Raw genomic sequence first — 18,072 nt, forward strand, 5'->3', positions numbered from 1 at the left:
GATGTGTGTGCAACAGGTAAGTCCTGGACAAAGCGGAGAGGTGAGTCTGGTTTGTGGCCATGACCCCATCTCCTCTGCCAGCCGGCAACACCCTGGCCACCTGTTCTGGAAGACAGGATGCCTATTTCATGAAGAACGTGTGTGCAGCCTCCAGTCTGCAGAATTGAGACCTGTGGCCCCTTCTGGGGGAACCCTGGGCATCTTTGCAACAAGCCAGCGGGGACATTGTTCTTCTGGTCCATTCCCATTTCAATCCCAATCCTGCTGCACTGGGCCATGGAAATATTCAGTGGCAGAGGAGCTCTGGCCCCATGTGCTTAGAAAGTCACCCTCCAAGAAATTATATTAACCCACCAGAGAGGCCAGCAAGGTCATGGGGGTTGAGTAGACTGATCGCCCAGTTGAAATGGCAGTGGGTCCTCCTGTGATGGGCACCAGCCCGGAAGACCATGCAACCGTTTGCCGAAGGGAACTCCTTTGGGAATGAGAATCCCCTAGTTCCTATTTCCATGCCCAGATTCCATGGAAACCTTGGCCTCTGGGGGTGGGCAAGGGGAAGCAGGTGGGTGAAGTTTAGGGGACCAGAGAGCAGGTGGGGGAGGCCTGGAGAAACTTCAAGGAACTTATCTAAGTGTCTTTCCTTTGCCGTGGAGAAAAATGACTTGAAATGCCTCTAGAGAAGAGTGTGGCTAATTGGCATGTAAGTTGGGGGTTAAAGAGCGGAAGGAAGAATCTGATTGTTTTTTTAAGTTACTGAGAAAGTGAGAATGTCACTTTGGGCCGAGAGAAATAATTTTTTTCTGGGGTGTGTCTTTCTACTACAGACCATAGTGGGCCGCTGAGACTTGCAAAAAAAGGTTTCTTTTAATCCACCTTCCTTTTTGCAAGCAGCAGTAGAAGGGCCTTTAAATCAAATGCAATCAGCAAACTTGTCTCTTGCGCTTATTCCCACTTCACTCCCTGGAATTTGGCACTTGATGGATTCTGGATATGACTTAAGTCTTTTTCCAAATCCAAGACTTGGGGAATTTTGTTAACAGTGCAGTAAAATAACTTCATAGTGTTACAGGAGAAACATTAAAGAAATTGTGTGTGTGCTGCTCTCTTTCCTTTAAAAAAAAATACAGACAATGTTTCTTTAAAAGACTCCATCTGCAAATCCCATTAGATGTGCATATAAGGTTTCTGATGATTAATAGTTGCCTGCTCGGGTTTTGGTTGGAGGGGATCGTGTGTGTGCTGGTTAACCCCTCCCTCTCCTCTCTCACATTTCACTTCAGAAATCTGTCACTCTCTCCCCACCGCAGGATTTAAAAGTGTGTCTCAGCAGCCCTGGACCAGCTCTTTGCAGGCATTTGCTGCGGGCTCCAAGACAAGCACTCATCAGCTGGTGCGTCTGGGCTGGGACAGTGAAAATGTTTAGTGTCATCGGCGACAAATACACGTACAGGGGACCCCACTAGGCAGGTTGGTGTGTCGGAGGGGCGGACCAGGAAGCCAGGAACGAAGTCCAACATAGGTGCGGGCACACGTATGTGTGGCCAGACACATGTGTGCGTAGCTGAAAGGAACAACTTTAGCTTTGGGTTTTGTTTTGGTTCCTGGGGTGAATTTTCTGTTGAACCTTTTTCCCTCCTGTTAAAAAAAAAATTTTTTTTTTTGCATTTTTAACACTTTGAATATAAAAAGTGTAAGACTCCAGCCTTTGAAAGGACTGAGGCGTGCATCAGACAGCAGATGGATCCAGTGGCCAGCAGCTGCATGAGGGGCCCCCATCCCCCAGCCCCGGTCTGGGGCTGCCTTCGAAACCCTCACTCAGAAGGCAGTGGGGCCTCAGGCCTCCCCCACTACCCGCCAACCCCGTTCTCCTTCCACCAGAAACCAGACTTCCCAGCGACAGCAACGGCAGCGTACCCTGACTTCTCGGCCTCCTGCCTGGCGGCCACCCCACACAGCCTACCCCGGGAGGAGCGCGGCTTCACTGAGCAGCACCCCGCCTTCCCACAACCCCCTGACTGGCACTTCCCTGTCTCGGAGGCCCGGCATAGGCTCAACCCGGGCCCAGTAGGGGGCTCCAAGGAGATGGGGGCCAGCAGCCCAGGCCTGGTGGACACCATGGGAGGCCCAGGCGAGGACTACGAGGTCCTTGGGAGCACTGCCAATGGGACGGAGAAGAAGTCAACCAGGCGGAAAAAGGAGAGTTCAGGTAAGTGGCTGAGGAACAGCTGACCGTTCCTTTGCTGTGTGACCTTGAGAAGGTTGCTTGCCCTCTCTGAGCCTAGGTATCCTGACCATGAATGCGGAACAATATGATATAATCTACTCAAAGGCAGGAGACTTAGAACAGTCACCTTTGGGGTTGCTTCTACGCAGAGTTCTAGGATTCTCTGGTGATGGGGGCTATGTCTGTGTCCTCAGCTCTCCTGGGCCCTGGGAAGGATGTGCTGGCAAGAGAACGAAACCGAATCCACAAAGATTTGAAGGATATGTGGGCCGGAGCCTCTGGGTACAGGCTGGCAAGGGCTGGAGAGGGGCTTTCCTGAGCCACGCTGCCTCTGGGTCACGCTTCTCCCCACCATGCCCCAGCCAGGTCCAAATGGTCCCAGAGCCCCAGGGCTTGCTCCGCAGGGAAGTCAGCTGAGACCAAGGCTCAGAGGGCTAGGACCAAGGCTGGGACCCCGGGCAGTCAAGTAGAACCAGGACTCCATGTCTCCAGGAGTCTAGAGGGAGAGAAGCAGACATAGCACAGGGACGCAAGAGGCAGGCAGTAAGATTTGGGGCAGACTGCCCATGAGGTATTGCCCTCTGCAGCTGGGCTGTGCCCAGGCCAAGGGGCAGCTCAGCCTGCTAAGGTCTGGGTGACCCCCCCCCCAAAAGGCCACTCCTCTGAGGAGCCCTCCTGAGGGATTGCCAGTCTTGGAGAAAGTCAGGGAGGCAGGCAGCAAAAGGCAAGCACTGGACCTCAGAATGCAGGTAAAGCCCTGCTCGGCGTTGGAGCAGCAGAGGCCAGATGATGGAGCCGACCTGCTTGTTCAGATCCCAGCTAAAGTCCATCTCCTCCTGGTTGGGAGGACCTGTTGTTTCCTCATTTCCCTGTGGGACCACCCCCCCACCCCAGCCTCTCTCACTGCCCATTAACCTTTTGTCTGGTTCCCTGTCCCCACCTTGCTTGGAACAAGACAGTGCCCTTGCCTCCTCCCCCCACTGCCCCACTACGTCCTCCTGACGGCCGCCCTTGGGGCACATCTGTCTGTCTGAACCTACAGAAGACCTTACATGGGGCTAACAAGGGGCAGGCAGCAAATGAGAGGACCGACTAACCAACGAGAACACTCTCTGCTTTGCTTTACGAAGCACTTTCAAAGTAGCACAGATTTCCCGAGCTTCTTTTTTTTTGCCAAGCATTGGCAGAGGTCCTGGGACTGCAGGGATGAATAAGGTGGTCTCACCCCCAAAGAGTTCAGACTGAGAGGGAGGAGAAGCCAGCAGATACCTGTCCGGCAGTGGATGTGCTGTGATCTAGGGGGTTCGAGGTGCTGCAGGAAACATACGATAACTCTTTTGAGTCCCACAAGTTTTCGAGTTTGGTACAGCAGGTCTTGTCAGTGACTTGATTCTTTACATGTGGAAAAGGAGAGACTGAAAAGTCTGAGGGGATCTCTGCTAGCATGGAGTCAAAACAGAGTGACCCACTCATCTCGACGTACTCAGGACTTTTCTGGTTTTAGCATTGAAAGTCCAGTGTCCCCGGGACAGTTGGTCACCCTAGAAGAAAGCTCAAACCCCAGACTTCAGACCCCAAATCCCACACCCTTCAGTAGATTTCAAGCAGAATCCTCATTTTGAAATATCTGGTCTCCATGCTTAAAGAAGCCCCTCATTGTGCTCACAGTGGATGGTAAAAACCACAGCCTTCCTGGCTGCTAAACAGAAGGGCCCTTTAAATCCCCAGCCAGTTCAACCCTGAACTATTCCTAAGCCTGGATGGAGATTTGCAGAGAATGGGGCACTTTCTGCTTCTCCTCTCCAGTGAGCTGTCAGCCACTTGGCTCTGCGCCTAGTTGAAGAGCTCTCCCCTCCTTGGCGCCTGCCACTGTGGCTCCTCCATCTCTGCCCACATCCACCTTGGCTGCATCCAGCCACTTTCCAGGGAACTGAGAGCCAAGAGCATTGGGAAGGCATGGGCAAAGCCAAGGGCTGGGCTTCGGCAAGCTCATTCCATGTTTCAGCAAGACCCAAGTGCACCATCTTTCCTTTTGGCGAGTGGCCCATGGATGGCGCTGCTCACTTGCCAAGCAGCTGGCCACCCCAGAGCACCCTCTTCATAGGGTCAGCCTCTGGTGGGGGGAGGTTCCCACCCAGGAGGGAGCCTGGGTTCTTCCTCGAGGTTCCCTCAGGAGCAGCAGTCGCACAAAACGGGGCACAGCAAGCTGACTCTCATTCATTCTCTGGGGTTCCAGACCCTCTCTGGTCAGCATGGAAACCTTTATTGCATGGCTGCTTGCATCTTCCTTCAGAATTTAACTGAAGGGGAAGGAGGCAGGAAAGATCAGTTTTGTAAGAGCCTAAAGAAAAGGGAAAGCGATGGACAAGGCTCACAACCAACTCCGAGAGTCTGGAGTTCAGTTCACAAGAGACAAACCCGCAAAGACCCCCGCCCCACCCTACCAATCCTGAGCCACTGGTTGGATTCTCTATTTAAAATTTTGACATTCTGCTCATTGTGGATTTTTGTATTAATTTTGATTTTTTAAAACTTTGCATTAAAATATTCCTTCTCTTGATTACTGAGGTTTTGGACACCCCTTGCATTTTGCACTCATCGTGTCTCACGCACCTCACCCTGGCCCCTACTAAGCCATCTCTGGAAGGTTAACCAGCATTGCTCAGAAGTGTGTTTTCCATTGTGCTTCAAAATCAGGCAGTCAGGTTGCAGGGTCGGCACTGCCACTTTTGGCTGCTTGACTTTGGGAAAGGTCTTAAATTCTTGGAGCCCCTGTTTCCCCAGCTGTAAAATGGGACCATAACAAAATCACTCTCCATATGGAGTCACTGTGAAGGTTAAATTCTGTGACCTGTGAGATTAACACTGTGCCTGGCACATGAGTTCGATAAATAGCAGCTATGAATGGTATTAGGCCCATATTTCCAGATCCAGTCTTCAGAACATAGAATCTGATAAATAGCCCTATGTTATGGGGGACAGTGGAATTGAATATTTCAAATACGCTGTCTCAGAAATTCCTGAGTCTGGGGTATAAGATGTGGGAATTTCTCGCAATCTTTGCTGGTCCTGAAATCCAGTTGCCATTAATTAGGAGCCTGGAGCTCAGAGATCTGCCAGAGAGGCTGGGGTAGGGGGTGAGTCATGCCTGGTAAACGTGTCCCATACTGGCTGGCCTGGCCAGGGGGGTCTGGTAACAGAAAGTTACTGAAAGTTTGTTTCAAAAGGAACGTTCTCTGCTCTCTCCTCTTCTTCCTCTGCCAGTCCCAGCTGCTCCCCCATCACTCCCCATTACTGGAAGTGGAGCTGATTTGCTCAAGGAAATGCTCAGGAAAGCAGGGGTCCTCGGCTCCTACCCTGAGACTTTCTGTTGGTTCACAGCACAAAACTGATTTAGGAGACAGCTGTGATATTAACTCATCCCAACGACTCCCGCCCTGGGGCCAGGCGATGTTAAAGACCCCTGCTGGCAAGGACAGCTGCAAGGCCACTCTTGTTTGCCCCCAATCTGTCGTTGCTACCGTGGTCGTCTTTAATTTATGGGAATGAAGGATTTCGCGGTGATTTCCTGACGGGGTTCAAGGGAAGGTCGCGCGTGATCAGCCCGGCTACAGGTGAATCTGATCGCCCGCCTGGGAGAGTCGCGGTGGCCCGGATCAGCTCAGCGCCCCTAGCCGACACTCTGACACACTCACTCTGCCTTCATCAGACTCGCTTTGCCCCATCCTCCTGCAGCTCCAACACGCGTGCCTCCCAGGACTCCTCCTTCCCCGATTTCTCCCCTGCAAGATCTGATGTCCACCTCCCCCTGCGCAGCTTACGCGCACTCTCAATTTCCCCTGAGGTTGAAAAATCCTCCACAGACTGGCCTCTTTCCCTGCTTATTTCCTGCTACAGCCCACCCCTCCCGCCTCCATCTCCACTCACTTTGCCACGAAACCGTACCAGTTTACCTGCCTTGCAAAGACACCCCACTGTTTCTCCCCATGACCCCGCCCCCCCGCATTTGCTCAGTTCTTCGCCTTGCCTCAAACACCCTCTTCTTGCCGGACTCTTCCGCCTACTTATTTTAACATCCAGCTTGAAAGCCACCTACTCCAAGGACCCTCCCTTTCCTTCCTTCCTTCCTTCCTTCCTTCCTTCCTTCCTTCCTTCCTTCCTTTATGACTCTGCTTGTACCTAGCATCATTTCAGTGAAAGTTACAGTTTAGAAGTTTCAAACTATAGGATCGCTAGAACCTGTGCTGATTTTATAAATACAGCTTATAACTTCATAAAGGAGCTCCCCTGAGACTTCTTACCTTTGAACATCTTGCATTTGAAATCTGCTTTTTTAAAAATTGTGGTCAAGAACACAAAATGTAAGATTTACCATCATAACCATTTTTGAGTGTGCAGTTCAGAAGCATTAACTATATGCATATATTGGTGTGCAACAATCTCTAGAACTTTTTCATCTTATAAAAAGAAAACTCTATATCCGTTGAAAAACAACTCCCCTTTACCCTCTCCCCACGGGCCCTGGCAACCAGCATTCTACCCTCCGGTTTCTAAAAATTTGACTACTTTAGATACCTCATGTAAGTGGAATCAAGCAGTATCTGTCTTTTTGTGACTGGTTTAGCTCACTTAGCACAATGTCCTCAAGGCTCATCCATGTTGTAGCATATGATAGGATTTCTTTATTTTTTAAGGCTGAATAATATTCTATTGTATGTGTGTGCACATTTTCTTCATCCATTCATCTGTCAGTGGACACTTGGGTTGCTTCCACCTCTTGGCTATTATGAATAATTCTGCAATGAACATGGGTGTGCAAATATCTCTTCGAGATCCTGCTTTGAATTCTTTTGGATATATACCCAGAAGTAGGACTGCTGTGTCAGGTGGTAATTCCATTCTTAATTTTTTGAGGAACCTCCATACTGTTTTCCATAGCAGCTGTACGATTTTACAATCCCACCAACAGTGCACAGAGTTCCAATTTCTCCTTTCTCCACATCCTTGCCAACACTTGTTATTTTCCGGTGGTTTTTTGATAGTAGTCATGCTAGTAGGTATGAGGTGATACTTCATTGTGGTTTTGATTTGTATTTCCCTAATGACTGGTGATGTTGAGCATCTTTTCATATACTTATTGGCCATTTGTATATCTTCTTTGGAGAAATGTCTATTCAAGTCCTCTGTCCAGGTTTAAATTGGACTGTTTGATTTTTGTTGTTGACTTGCAGGAGTTTTTTGTATATTCTGGATATTAATCCCTTATCAGACATATGGTCCACAAGTATTTTCTCCCATTCCCTAGGTTGCCTTTTTATTCTGCTGATTGTTTCCTTTGCTACACAGAAATTTTTAAGTTTGACGTAGTTTTGTCTATTTTTGCTTTTGTTGACTGTGCTTTTGGTGTCATATCCAAGAAATCATCACCAAATCCAATGTCATGAAGCTTTTCCTCCATGTTTTCTTCTAGGAGTTTTCTAGTTTTAGGTCTTACATTTTTAGGTCTTTAATGCATTTTGAGTTAATTTTTACATATGTTGTAAGGTAAGGATCCAATTTTATTTGTTTGCCTGTGGAGATCCAGTTTTCCCAGCACCATTTGTTGAAGACTGTGCCTTCCCCACTGTGTAGCCTTGGCACATTTGTTGAAGATCATTTGACCATCTATGTGAGGGCTCACTTCTGGACTCTCTATTCTGTTCCATTGATCTAAGTGTCTGTTTTTGTGCCAGTACCATAATGATTTGATTACTGTATCTTTGTAATATGTTTTGAAATCAGGAAGCCTGAGGCCTCCAGCTTTGTTTTTCTTTCTCAAGATTGTTTTGGCTATTCAGGGTTCTTTGAGATCCCATGTGAATTTTTGGATGATTTTTTTTTTTTCTATTCTTGCAAAAAAATGCCATTGGGATTTTGATAGGGATGGCATTGAACCTGAAGATCACTTTGAGTAGTATGGGCATTTTAACAATATTAAGTCTTTCAATCCATGAACACAGGATGTCTTTCCATTTATTTGTGCCTTTAATTTCTTTCAGCAATGTTTTGTAATTTTCATTGTAAAAGTCTTTTGCCTCTTTAGTTCAGTTTATTCCTACGTATCTTATCCTTTTTGATGCTATTATAAATGGGATTATTTTCTTAATTTCCCTTTTGGATTGTTCATTGTTCATGTATAGAAACACAAATGATTTGTGCATGCTGATTCTGTAACCTGCGACCTTGCTGAATTTATTTATTAGTTCTAAGAGGCTTTTGTGGAATCTTCAGGGTTTTCCACATACAAGATTATTTCATCTATAAACAGAGATTACTTTACTTCTTCCTTTCTGATTTAGATGCCTTTTATTTCTTTTTCTTGCCTGAGTGCTCTGGCTAGGACTTTCAGTATTATATTGAATAGAAATGGTGAGAGTGGGCATCCTTTCCCTGGTTTCTGATATTAGAGGAAACTATTTCAGTTTTTCACCACTGAGTATGAGCCCATAGCTAGCTATGGGCTTTTCATATATGGCCTTTATTATATTGAGATAATTTCCTTCTACTCTTAGTTTGTTGAGTGTCCAAGAATCCATTCATGACCTCTCTCCCCTCACACATGGAGCATACTTTGCTGACATCTCCATCTCAGAATCAAACCACAGTTGGCCCGTATCCAGAGTTCTAGATGCATATGGCTGCCTTTTTCCTTAAAATTGAAGTGTCTAGAGGGTTGGAATGCTATCTGATTCACCTGTGCAGTCTCCCTAGCACCTGTTTGTACACAGGAGAAGCTCATTCAATGTCTGGCCAATAGCCTCTAGTGCAGCCCGGCATTCACTCATTCATTTTCTCACTTTCTCTCTGAGAGTGGCTCCACCGCCTGGCATGAGGGTTTTCACCATGTGTGATGTGCTTCTGTAAAATGCATCAGGATTTTTACAGTCTCACTCACAAAAAAGTGTGCAGAGAGCCAGACTTCAGTCATAAAACCAGCCCAGGGTCAGGGTGAGTGCTGGGTCAGAAAGATGTGTAAATATCCACATGCAGGCTGGACTTGCAGGAATCCGCTACAGGGTACTGGGGTTGCATCCCAAGTACTCCCATGGCTGGAGCTGCTGTGGCTGAGCAACAAAGGGGACCCACCACAGCCAGGCAGTTAGGGGGGCTCACAGCTGGGCAACGAGAGGGCCCAGCTGCCACATGGACAAGTGACTGTGCTCTCCAGTCTAGAGGAAATGGCACCTTCTTCTGACTTGCAGAGCCGTCCCTATGGCCTTGCATCAGCCTTGCCAAGCACCCCCCAGTGGCCTTGCTCCCTCTCTCTCCTCAGTGTTAAGCACGGCTATGGGGAGTTGGGGGCATCTTAGTTTGCTTGGGCCGCCAAAACAAATAGCTCAGACTGGGTAGCTTAAACAACAGACACTTATTTCCCCCCAGTTCTGGAAGCTGGAAGTCAAAGATCAAGATGCTAGCAGGTTTGGTTTCTGCCGAGGCTTCTCTCTGGCTGGCAGACAGCCGCCTTTTTGTCGTGTCTTCACATGGCCTTTCCTCGGTGAGTGCACACCCCTGGTGGCTCTCTGTGTGTCCTAATCTCTTCTTATGCAGACACTAGTCAGATTGGATTAGGGCTCACCCTAACTGCCTCATTTTAATTTAATCCCCTCTTGAAAGACCCTATCTCAAAATACAGTCACATTCAGAAGTACTGGGGGTTAGAATTTCAACATATTAATTGGTGGGGGGACACAGTTCAGCCCATAAACAGAGGGTACAGGGACAAAGTTCTAGCAGTGGGACAAATGCTCCAGTCCCGGGTCCACTGGCCACTAGAGTTTGTCCATTCAGACAGAGCGTTGCTTCTGGCCACAAGCAGATCCCCACATTCTTATCTTACACCCATCAAGAGAGAAAAAAAAAAAGTGGAGACTGTTTTACGAATGAATCTCTAACAAAGCAGGCTGTTGAACAGAGGAAGAAGGAAAGGAGGTAATAATAAAATAAATGGACAACCTCAGTGAGTGTCGCCTGGCTCACAAACGTGACACCGAGTATCAGGCTGAGTGATCTCAAATCCATACTCACCCCTTTCTGAGGGGCAGGACTCGAGGCCCCTGCAGACCCCTGGGGCCAGCTTCCCCAGTGCCCACTCCATTCATGGAATCAGGGTGCCCTGGCCTCTGGCCAGGATTCCTCTCGCAGTCCCCACCCCCATTCCAGCCTCTTCTGTGTCATGTTTTCCTTGAACTCAGTGGTGGAGGAGCAGTGTGAGCAGTGGGCCCTGGGTCCTGAAGCCTACACTTCCTTCGGTGACAGCTGAGGGTGACATCTGGAACTGATAAACACAAACAAAGCCCAGCGCTGCTCACGCCTGCCCCAACCGTCTCAGAAACTTGCTGCTGTTCCAGCCTCTCGTTTCCACCGCCCCCGTACCCACTTCTCTGCTCCCCTCTTCCATGGTCCCCACACCCCATCTCCTCACCCAGTCCATTCCACTCTCCCTCATCACTGTCCACCCTCACCCACCCCCCGCCACCTGGGACTCTCAGCAAAGACGACTCTAGCCCCAGGTATTCCCCTCCCTGAATCCCCCAGCCCCACTGCTGGGCTCCTCAAAGAGGCTGGGAGCCTCACCAGATCTCTTCAGGCCCCCATGGGAGACAGAAAGGGCCCGGACATTGAGGTGGGTCGGGGCCCAGAGAGAAAGTCAAGCCAGTCCCAGGAAGCCAGGGAGGTCTGGATGCAAACGCCCATCTGGTCTTGGGACTGGCTCCATCCAGGTCTTGTCTATTTTCAGGGCTTTGACTCCTCCCTTTGAAGTTGAAAGTATCAAAACTAACGAGCATATTAAAGGTCTGGTCTGTAGCTCAGGAAGCTGTAGACCCCATCTTCAGAGGATTTGCCAAGGGGAGTCCCAGGGAGGCAGACCTGGACCCAGACCCAGACGCCATCCCTGGAGCGAGCACAGCTCCATACTCATCACCCCTGCAGAGCAGTGTGACGTAGCCTGAACTGGTCCCAGGGGACTTCTGGCAAGCCATTTAGTCTCTGGGTCTTAATTTCCTCATCTGTTCCATGGGCTAATGTGTACCTTACCTACCTCACAGGATAATTAAGAGGATCCAGTAGGTAGCAGCCTAACAGTCAGGAAATAGCTTCCTATAAAGGAAATCTGGGTTCTCAGCCCAATTCTGCTGCTAACTTGCTGTGTGTCTTTAGGCAAGTTTCTTACCTTCTCTAGGCTCACCTGTAAGATGTAAAGGCCACATCAGATCATCTCTTAAGTCCCCTTCCAGGTCTACTATTCTATGATTCTGTAGTACAGAGGAAAGCCCAAAAGAAGTTTATCTCTGGGGGAAAGAAATCCATTGTCAATTGTCAACTGCAAAGTGCTACTTGAATGTGGGACTTGTGGCTGTCTATCTGGTCCTGGATAGAAATTTATGTTAACTGGCTGTGAGAGTTGGGGAGTAGGAATACAGGACTCCAAAAAGGCACGTTCCCCAAGGTCTATCTGAACCTCCCCGTAGTTCTGATAAAGCTGTCTGCTAACTTTAAGAAGGTCTGCCAAACGTGACAGCTATTTATGAAATAATTTACCTCGGATGGTGTAAAAGCTCATGGTGGAAACCGCAATCACACACACATCCTGTTTGCATTTCTCTGGGCGCTCTGGACCATTCCATCATGGCCCTGCTCCCTCTGAGGGTGTGCAGAGGGTGGGGCGGGGCCAGGGGGCTCCTCCTTAACCACAGAGGCAGCCAGCTGAGAACCGGCCTCCTCCCTCTGCAGTCCTGGAAGAGGCACCCGCTGGCCCTGAGGAAGAATCAGGACCAGGAGGACTGACGTGGATCGTCACGCTGATCAGTTCTAGTTACTGTGCCTGGAAGCAATAGAGACACAGATTCAAGTACAAATGTGCAAAAGTAGTGGAGAAGGGAAAACAGTTAAAAGGCCAGACATTGAAAAGGCATCCCTTTCACACAGCTCTGGAGACGCGGTACCTTGAGATGCACTGTGTTTTATCTCTGCCTGTGTCATCTCTCCAACATCCTCTCCAGTAGAACCTCTTCTGATGGTTCTCCAAAAGGAGCCTCAGCTGTGTGCCAGGCACTGTGCTGTTAACACACATTACCCATCTCGTTTTACCTTCTCAGACGCCTTCTGATCACAGTGGGTGAGGCTACTGTATTTTACAAATGAGGAAACTGAAGCTCAGAGAACTTAAGGGACTTGCCCAAGGTCAGAGAGCCCTTTCTTGGAGCCAGCTGACGCTCAGGCTCTCCAACAGGTCCTCAGAAATCTCTGCAAACACAACTCCCTTCCACGCAGCTCCAGGCTTGGGGAGCTGTGCATGTCAGAGGGAGAGAGAAATTCCCAGCATAGCCCTGATCGTTGGGCTGAGGACCTTGGGAAGGCTGCGGAGGGCCTTGGGACAGAATACACAACACGTAGTTCCTTCCTTCTGACTGAAGGGTGTAACCTGGGGCCAAGACAAGAATCCTTGAAACTGGAAAGGACCTCAGATTCCAGGCCGGGGTTTCTCAACACAAGAGGGAGTAGGGAGAGAAGAGAGTGCCAGGGTGGCGTATTGGAAAAGAACTCTGACAACAGCTCGCCCAGGGAAGAAGGCCCAGCCCAATCCCATACTTCTACCCGTGGGGAAACTGAGGCCAGAGAGGGGAGGGAGGCTCCCCAACAAAGGGATCAAACCATCTTGGGGGTAGTATGCATAGGACCTGTGCATGTGAGCCAGCAGGATGGACACTCCCTGGCCAGAAACGGTAGAAAAGTACTTACCATTTTTCTTTGTCTTTTCCTATCTTGATGAAAATGTTACAGTTTTTTATACTATTGCAGAACAAAGAGAACCATAACTTCCACTTTCGTTTTCATAGCTAACTTGCCATACTTCTGGCTCCTTTGTCATTTCTTTTTTTCTTTTTTCTTTTTTTTTTTTTTTTTTGCGGTACGCGGACCTCTCACTGTTGTGGCCTCTCCCGTTGCGGAGCACGGGCTCCGGACGCACAGGCTCAGCGGCCGTGGCTCACGGGCCCAGCTGCTCCGCGGCATGCAGGATCTTCCCGGACCGGGGCACGAACCCGTGTCCCCTGCATCGGCAGGCGGACTCTCAAACCACTGTGCCACCAGGGAAGCCCTGTCATTTCTAACAGTGATGAAAGCTCTTACCCCTCTGGGAAGCTGATGAGGGACAAGGGTTCTCCCAGTGCCAGATGCCACCCCCTTTAGTGGGTGTTGCCCCGAGGTTCACACATGGGCTCAGACACTCAGTTCCCAGCCCAGGCTCCTTCTTTCCCATCCTGAGGCCCCAGTGCCTAAATCAGGATACTAAGAGGAGAGAGGAGAGTGGATAGGGAGGGGTTTGGCCTGGTTGACAATAGTCAGCTGCCCCCATAACCAGTCCAAGACCAGCTCCAAAGGTCTCCTCCCTTTATCTCCCTTCTTCTCTCTAGGAAGGATTATGTGCAGAACTCTGTGTGTGCAGGGGGCGGTATTTGGGGGGTTTCCATAGGGGACCTGTGCACACCTCAGCAGGCCTGGGAGAAGGGGAGGGTGGGTGTGGGCATCAACCCAGGGCCCCCAGGAGCCCTGGAGGTGGAGATGAGCAGGGCTGCGATGGTCCAGGTCCAGCCGCCAGCCAGCCGACGCAAGATGGAGAACCTGACGCCAGGGTTGATGGCCAAGGCTCTAGTCAGGTGGATCTGGATTCGAATCTCGATTCTGCCGCCCAAAAGCTGCCTGGCACACTGGGCAAGTTCCCGGGCCTCTCTGAGGCTGCTTCTGCCTCTATCTACTGAGAAGGATTTAGCAAGAACCTCCTAAGTGCCAGGTACAGTAGCAAGTGAGAAAAAGCAGTTACCTCCCTGGGGAGAGAGCACTATTAATCAAATTATCACACAAATCCACATGACAAAGCTAAAGGGATAATAATACTACCTACTCCTACGTGTGGTGTATGGGGAGGATTAAAGCAGTGACTGCATCTTTGCACGTGGAAGCCTTTAAGAAACGGTAGCTATTACCCCAGCCCCTCAGATGGCATCTCAAGGAATTGAAGAATCGGAAGAATACTTTATATTTGTCCAGAGCTTTAGAGTTTTAAAAGCATTTTCCACACACAGCAGCTTGTCCTAACTTCCCAAAACCTCTGGGAGGTAGATTTTTGGATGAGAAGCCCAGAGAGGTTAAACGACTTCCTCAGAAGCTCCAGCAAGAAGATCCAGGATTCAAACCTCGGGGCAAGTCCTCTGGGTTCGACACCCCCGATGCTGCGAAAGGGAAGGGCTGGGAAATACTGAGCCCCTGGACAGGAGCGGATGGGAAACAATCCAGGTTTCCCAGCCTCGCTCTGGGCGCGCAGGCGAGGATGTGCTCCGGAATGGGCGTCCCTCCGCGGCGTGACCGTGACCGCCCCTCCCTCCCGGGCTCGCGCCAGCCAAGGCTGAAGACTCCTGGGGGACCCCAGCCAGGCGGCGCGTCCTTCCCCGCCAGCCCCGGCTCCGCTTCCGGAGGGGTCTGGGCAGACAGCCCGGCAGGAGAACTCGCCCCCTTCCTTCCCGCCCCCGGGCGCGCCCGTCAGGCGGCCCACCCGGATCCGGCACGGGCAGCCGAGCATCGGGGCTGCGGGGACCCCCGGCGGCGGCCGCTCCTCCGCCTCCTCTGCTTTCCGGGGGACGTCGGGAGGGGACGGGCGGCTCCCCCTTCTATCCGGCTCCCGGAGGCGTGGCGCGGGGGCGGAGGATGCGCAGACAGAAATACAAGGGGGACTGCGTGGAAAGCGCTAGAAAGAACCGGCGGGCTGACGTTCCCATTGGGAACGTGGGGTGGACGAGGGGGCTCCACACCCCCGTCCCGCTCGGCAATCTGGTCGCTTGACCGGGTTCCCTGTCTGTACAACAAGGGCAATGAAGTGAAAGACTTCTAACTTTTAAGAGTCCTGCGTAAAACGTGCTTCCTGGAGCCCTTCCCCGGCCACGTGGCACGCGTTGGTAGTTCATTGTGTAGGTGTGTCAGTCTCCATCCTGTGCGCTTCTCCACCCACCACCGCCCCTTCCCCTGTTCAGATCACGATACAGTCCTTTCTGGGTGCACAGCACTTTACAGTTTGTAAAGCCTTCCTACATATATTTCACTGGAACACTGTGTGAGTCAAACTGCCTGAGTTGGATTCCTGAACTGGATAAACTTGGACAACTTGCTTCACTTCTCTGTGCTTAGTTTTCTGGTCTATAAAATGAGTCTCATCCTAGAACTCGCCAGGCTGAATTACTGTGAGGATTAAGTGGCTGATGCATGTAAGGTGCTTGATTCCTGTACCCCTGTTACCAGCTATGGTTGAGCCCCTGCCCTGTCGAACTCAGAGCCTCCTTCATAAATGAACTTTCCAGACCTGGCCCCTCCTGGTGTCAGAGCGTTGCGGGGGAGCGGGAGAAACTTAAGGCAGCACTTCTCAATTTACACGTGCACACACCTCCCCTGGGGATCTGGCTGAAATGCGGACTCTGATTCAGTAGGTCTGAGGATGGAGTGAGGTGGAGATCCTGCAAGTCTGACAGCTCCCTGGCCACACTACCGCTGCCACCAGGCACCCTCTGAGTAGCCAGGTCTTAGAGCAGAGGTTTGTAACCATGACCATGTGTCAGAATCATCTGGAAGGCTTGTTAAAACAGATCGCTGGGAACAAAACAAAACAGATCGCTGGGCCCCACTCCTGTAGTTTCTGATTCAGCAGGTGTGCGGTGAGGCCCAAGGATCTGCATCTCTAACAAGTTCCTAGGCGATGTTTCTGTCGCTGAGAACAGAGAACCTCGGTTTTAGAGCATCCTGCCCCACAAACTTACAGCCACTGCTAATGTCAAGCTGTGGGTAGGTGGGGACTGAGGTGGGCTGGAGATCATTAAACAGCCAAGGGCAGCTTCTTGTGCTTTGGGAATTAAAAACAGTTGCGGGGGAGGTGTGCCTGAGGTTGATATCCAAAAATCCTTCCAGTTCTCTGGGGGTAAAGACGCTAGAATGAATGATAGAGGGACACCGTGGGTTATTCCTGAGCATCCTTTCAAAATAAGAGTGACCGGGAAAGGCTGCCCCGCTGCTTGAGGACAAAAGAAAGGGAACCAAGGCCCTTGCGGCTCACTTCTTCCTGTTTGGGGCCCTCTCTCCCCAGACAACCAGGAGAACCGAGGGAAGCCAGAGGGCAGCAGCAAGGCCCGCAAGGAGCGGACGGCCTTCACCAAGGAGCAGCTGCGGGAGCTCGAGGCCGAGTTTGCTCATCACAACTACCTGACGCGGCTCCGGAGATACGAGATAGCTGTAAACCTGGACCTCTCCGAGCGGCAGGTGCCCCTCCTCTTCTGGCCATCCCTCCCTTCCTGTGCTCTGTCATGCCCCTCTCTTCCCCCGCTTCTCCCAGAACCTTCTTCGTCTTCTCCCTCTGCCCCACTCCAGTGGTCCTCAACTCTGGCTGTACCTGACAATCACCTGTGGAGATTCTAATAACACCAGTGTCTGGACTCCACCCCTAGAGATTGTTTTCATTGGTCTGAGCTGAAGTCCAGGCATCAGAATTCATCAAAGGTCCCCGAGGTGATTCTCACATGCAACCAGGGTTGAAACCTCTGATCTGGTTATCCCCAGACTTGAGTGTGCAGTGGAATCATCCAGGCCCTGTTTAAAATGCAGCTTCTGGAGCTCCACAGAGCGATTTTCCAGTAATAATGAGTGGGACCAGGAATCTGCATTTCTAGTAAGTTCTCCAGGTGATTTGGATTTGCAGCTGGTTCCTGAACACACTCTGAGAAAAACTTCCTAGCCCTTTGTTTTGGGCTTTCTCTCAGAGCATTCCACCCATACCCGTGCTCTGATGTGGAATAAAATATTATTATTATTATTATTATTATTATTATTATTATTATTGATTGCAGCTTTCAGTTGAGAAAGCATCTGCCAAGGTGCTGGATTTAGAATCAGAGGACTTAGATTCAGATCCTTCCTGTACCCCTTCGTAGCCCTGAGACCTCTGGGACATGTCTTCTCCTAACCTCTCTTGGTCTCCATCTGTAAGGCAGTGTCATAACCCCACCCTGCAGGTTTACCTTCAGGTAAATGCTGAAGCTCAGATGAGAAAATGTCCAGACCAGAGCTATCTAAGCTGAAAAGTGCTTTATAAATGTGCCTAAGGGTGAGGCTTTTGATCCTGTGTTCCCAGAGCCTTGGGTAATAGAAGCTAGAGGGAGAGGGTCTTGGCACAGGAGGGGAGGGGCTTGTGAAAGAGGGTGGGGCCAGTGTGACTTTTAGAACTGGTTCTTCTGTCAGGCTTTCTTTATCTGGAGACCTAAGACAAGCCTCTGGGCTGATTGGTGGGTCTTCCCTTTCAATTCCTGGAGCCTTTGGAGGCGTGGGGAGGGGCAAGCAGAATTTCAAGCTGGGGAGTCCCCAGAGCTGCACCCCAGGTAGCTTGAGCATCAATATGAGGAGGTGGTCACACCTGCCGTGAAGTGACCAGGCTCTTCTGTTTCCTTCATTAGGTCAAAGTGTGGTTCCAGAACCGAAGGATGAAGTGGAAGCGCGTGAAGGGGGGTCAGCCCATCTCCCCCCCTGGGCAGGACCCCGAGGATGGGGACTCTGCCGCCTCTCCAAGTTCAGAGTGAAATTCTCCAGGGAGAAAAAAAGGACTGAGGACAGAGCCCCGTACCAACTACCCCCACCCCAACCCTACCTTCACCTTCTCCCACCCACCCAGGGCAGCCTCTCCACACCTCGCAGTGACTCTTCGATAGGAAGCTGCCCAGGGTTCCTGGGAGCCTTGAAGTTTCCCAGAAAGCTCTGTCCAGCATTGCTCTGTCTTAGCG

The 18,072-nt window shown here is 50.5% G+C and overlaps 1 protein-coding gene across 1 annotated transcript; it reads left to right on the forward strand.

Annotated features, from left to right (window-relative positions):
- Positions 1-1,681: 1,681 nt before the first annotated feature.
- On the forward strand, positions 1,682-17,871 carry MEOX1 (mesenchyme homeobox 1; the record flags this gene model as incomplete). Its single annotated transcript, XM_081219817.1, has 3 exons — positions 1,682-2,206; positions 16,389-16,561; positions 17,749-17,871. Exons 1-3 carry the CDS (start codon positions 1,738-1,740, stop codon positions 17,869-17,871), a joined length of 765 nt encoding a protein of 254 aa, XP_081075943.1. The 5' UTR covers positions 1,682-1,737.
- Between the last annotated feature and the right edge of the window lie 201 nt (positions 17,872-18,072).

Source organism: Mesoplodon bidens, assembly GCF_964165515.1.
Source record: "Mesoplodon bidens genome assembly, chromosome: 19".
Taxonomy (NCBI): Eukaryota; Metazoa; Chordata; class Mammalia; order Artiodactyla; family Ziphiidae; genus Mesoplodon; species Mesoplodon bidens.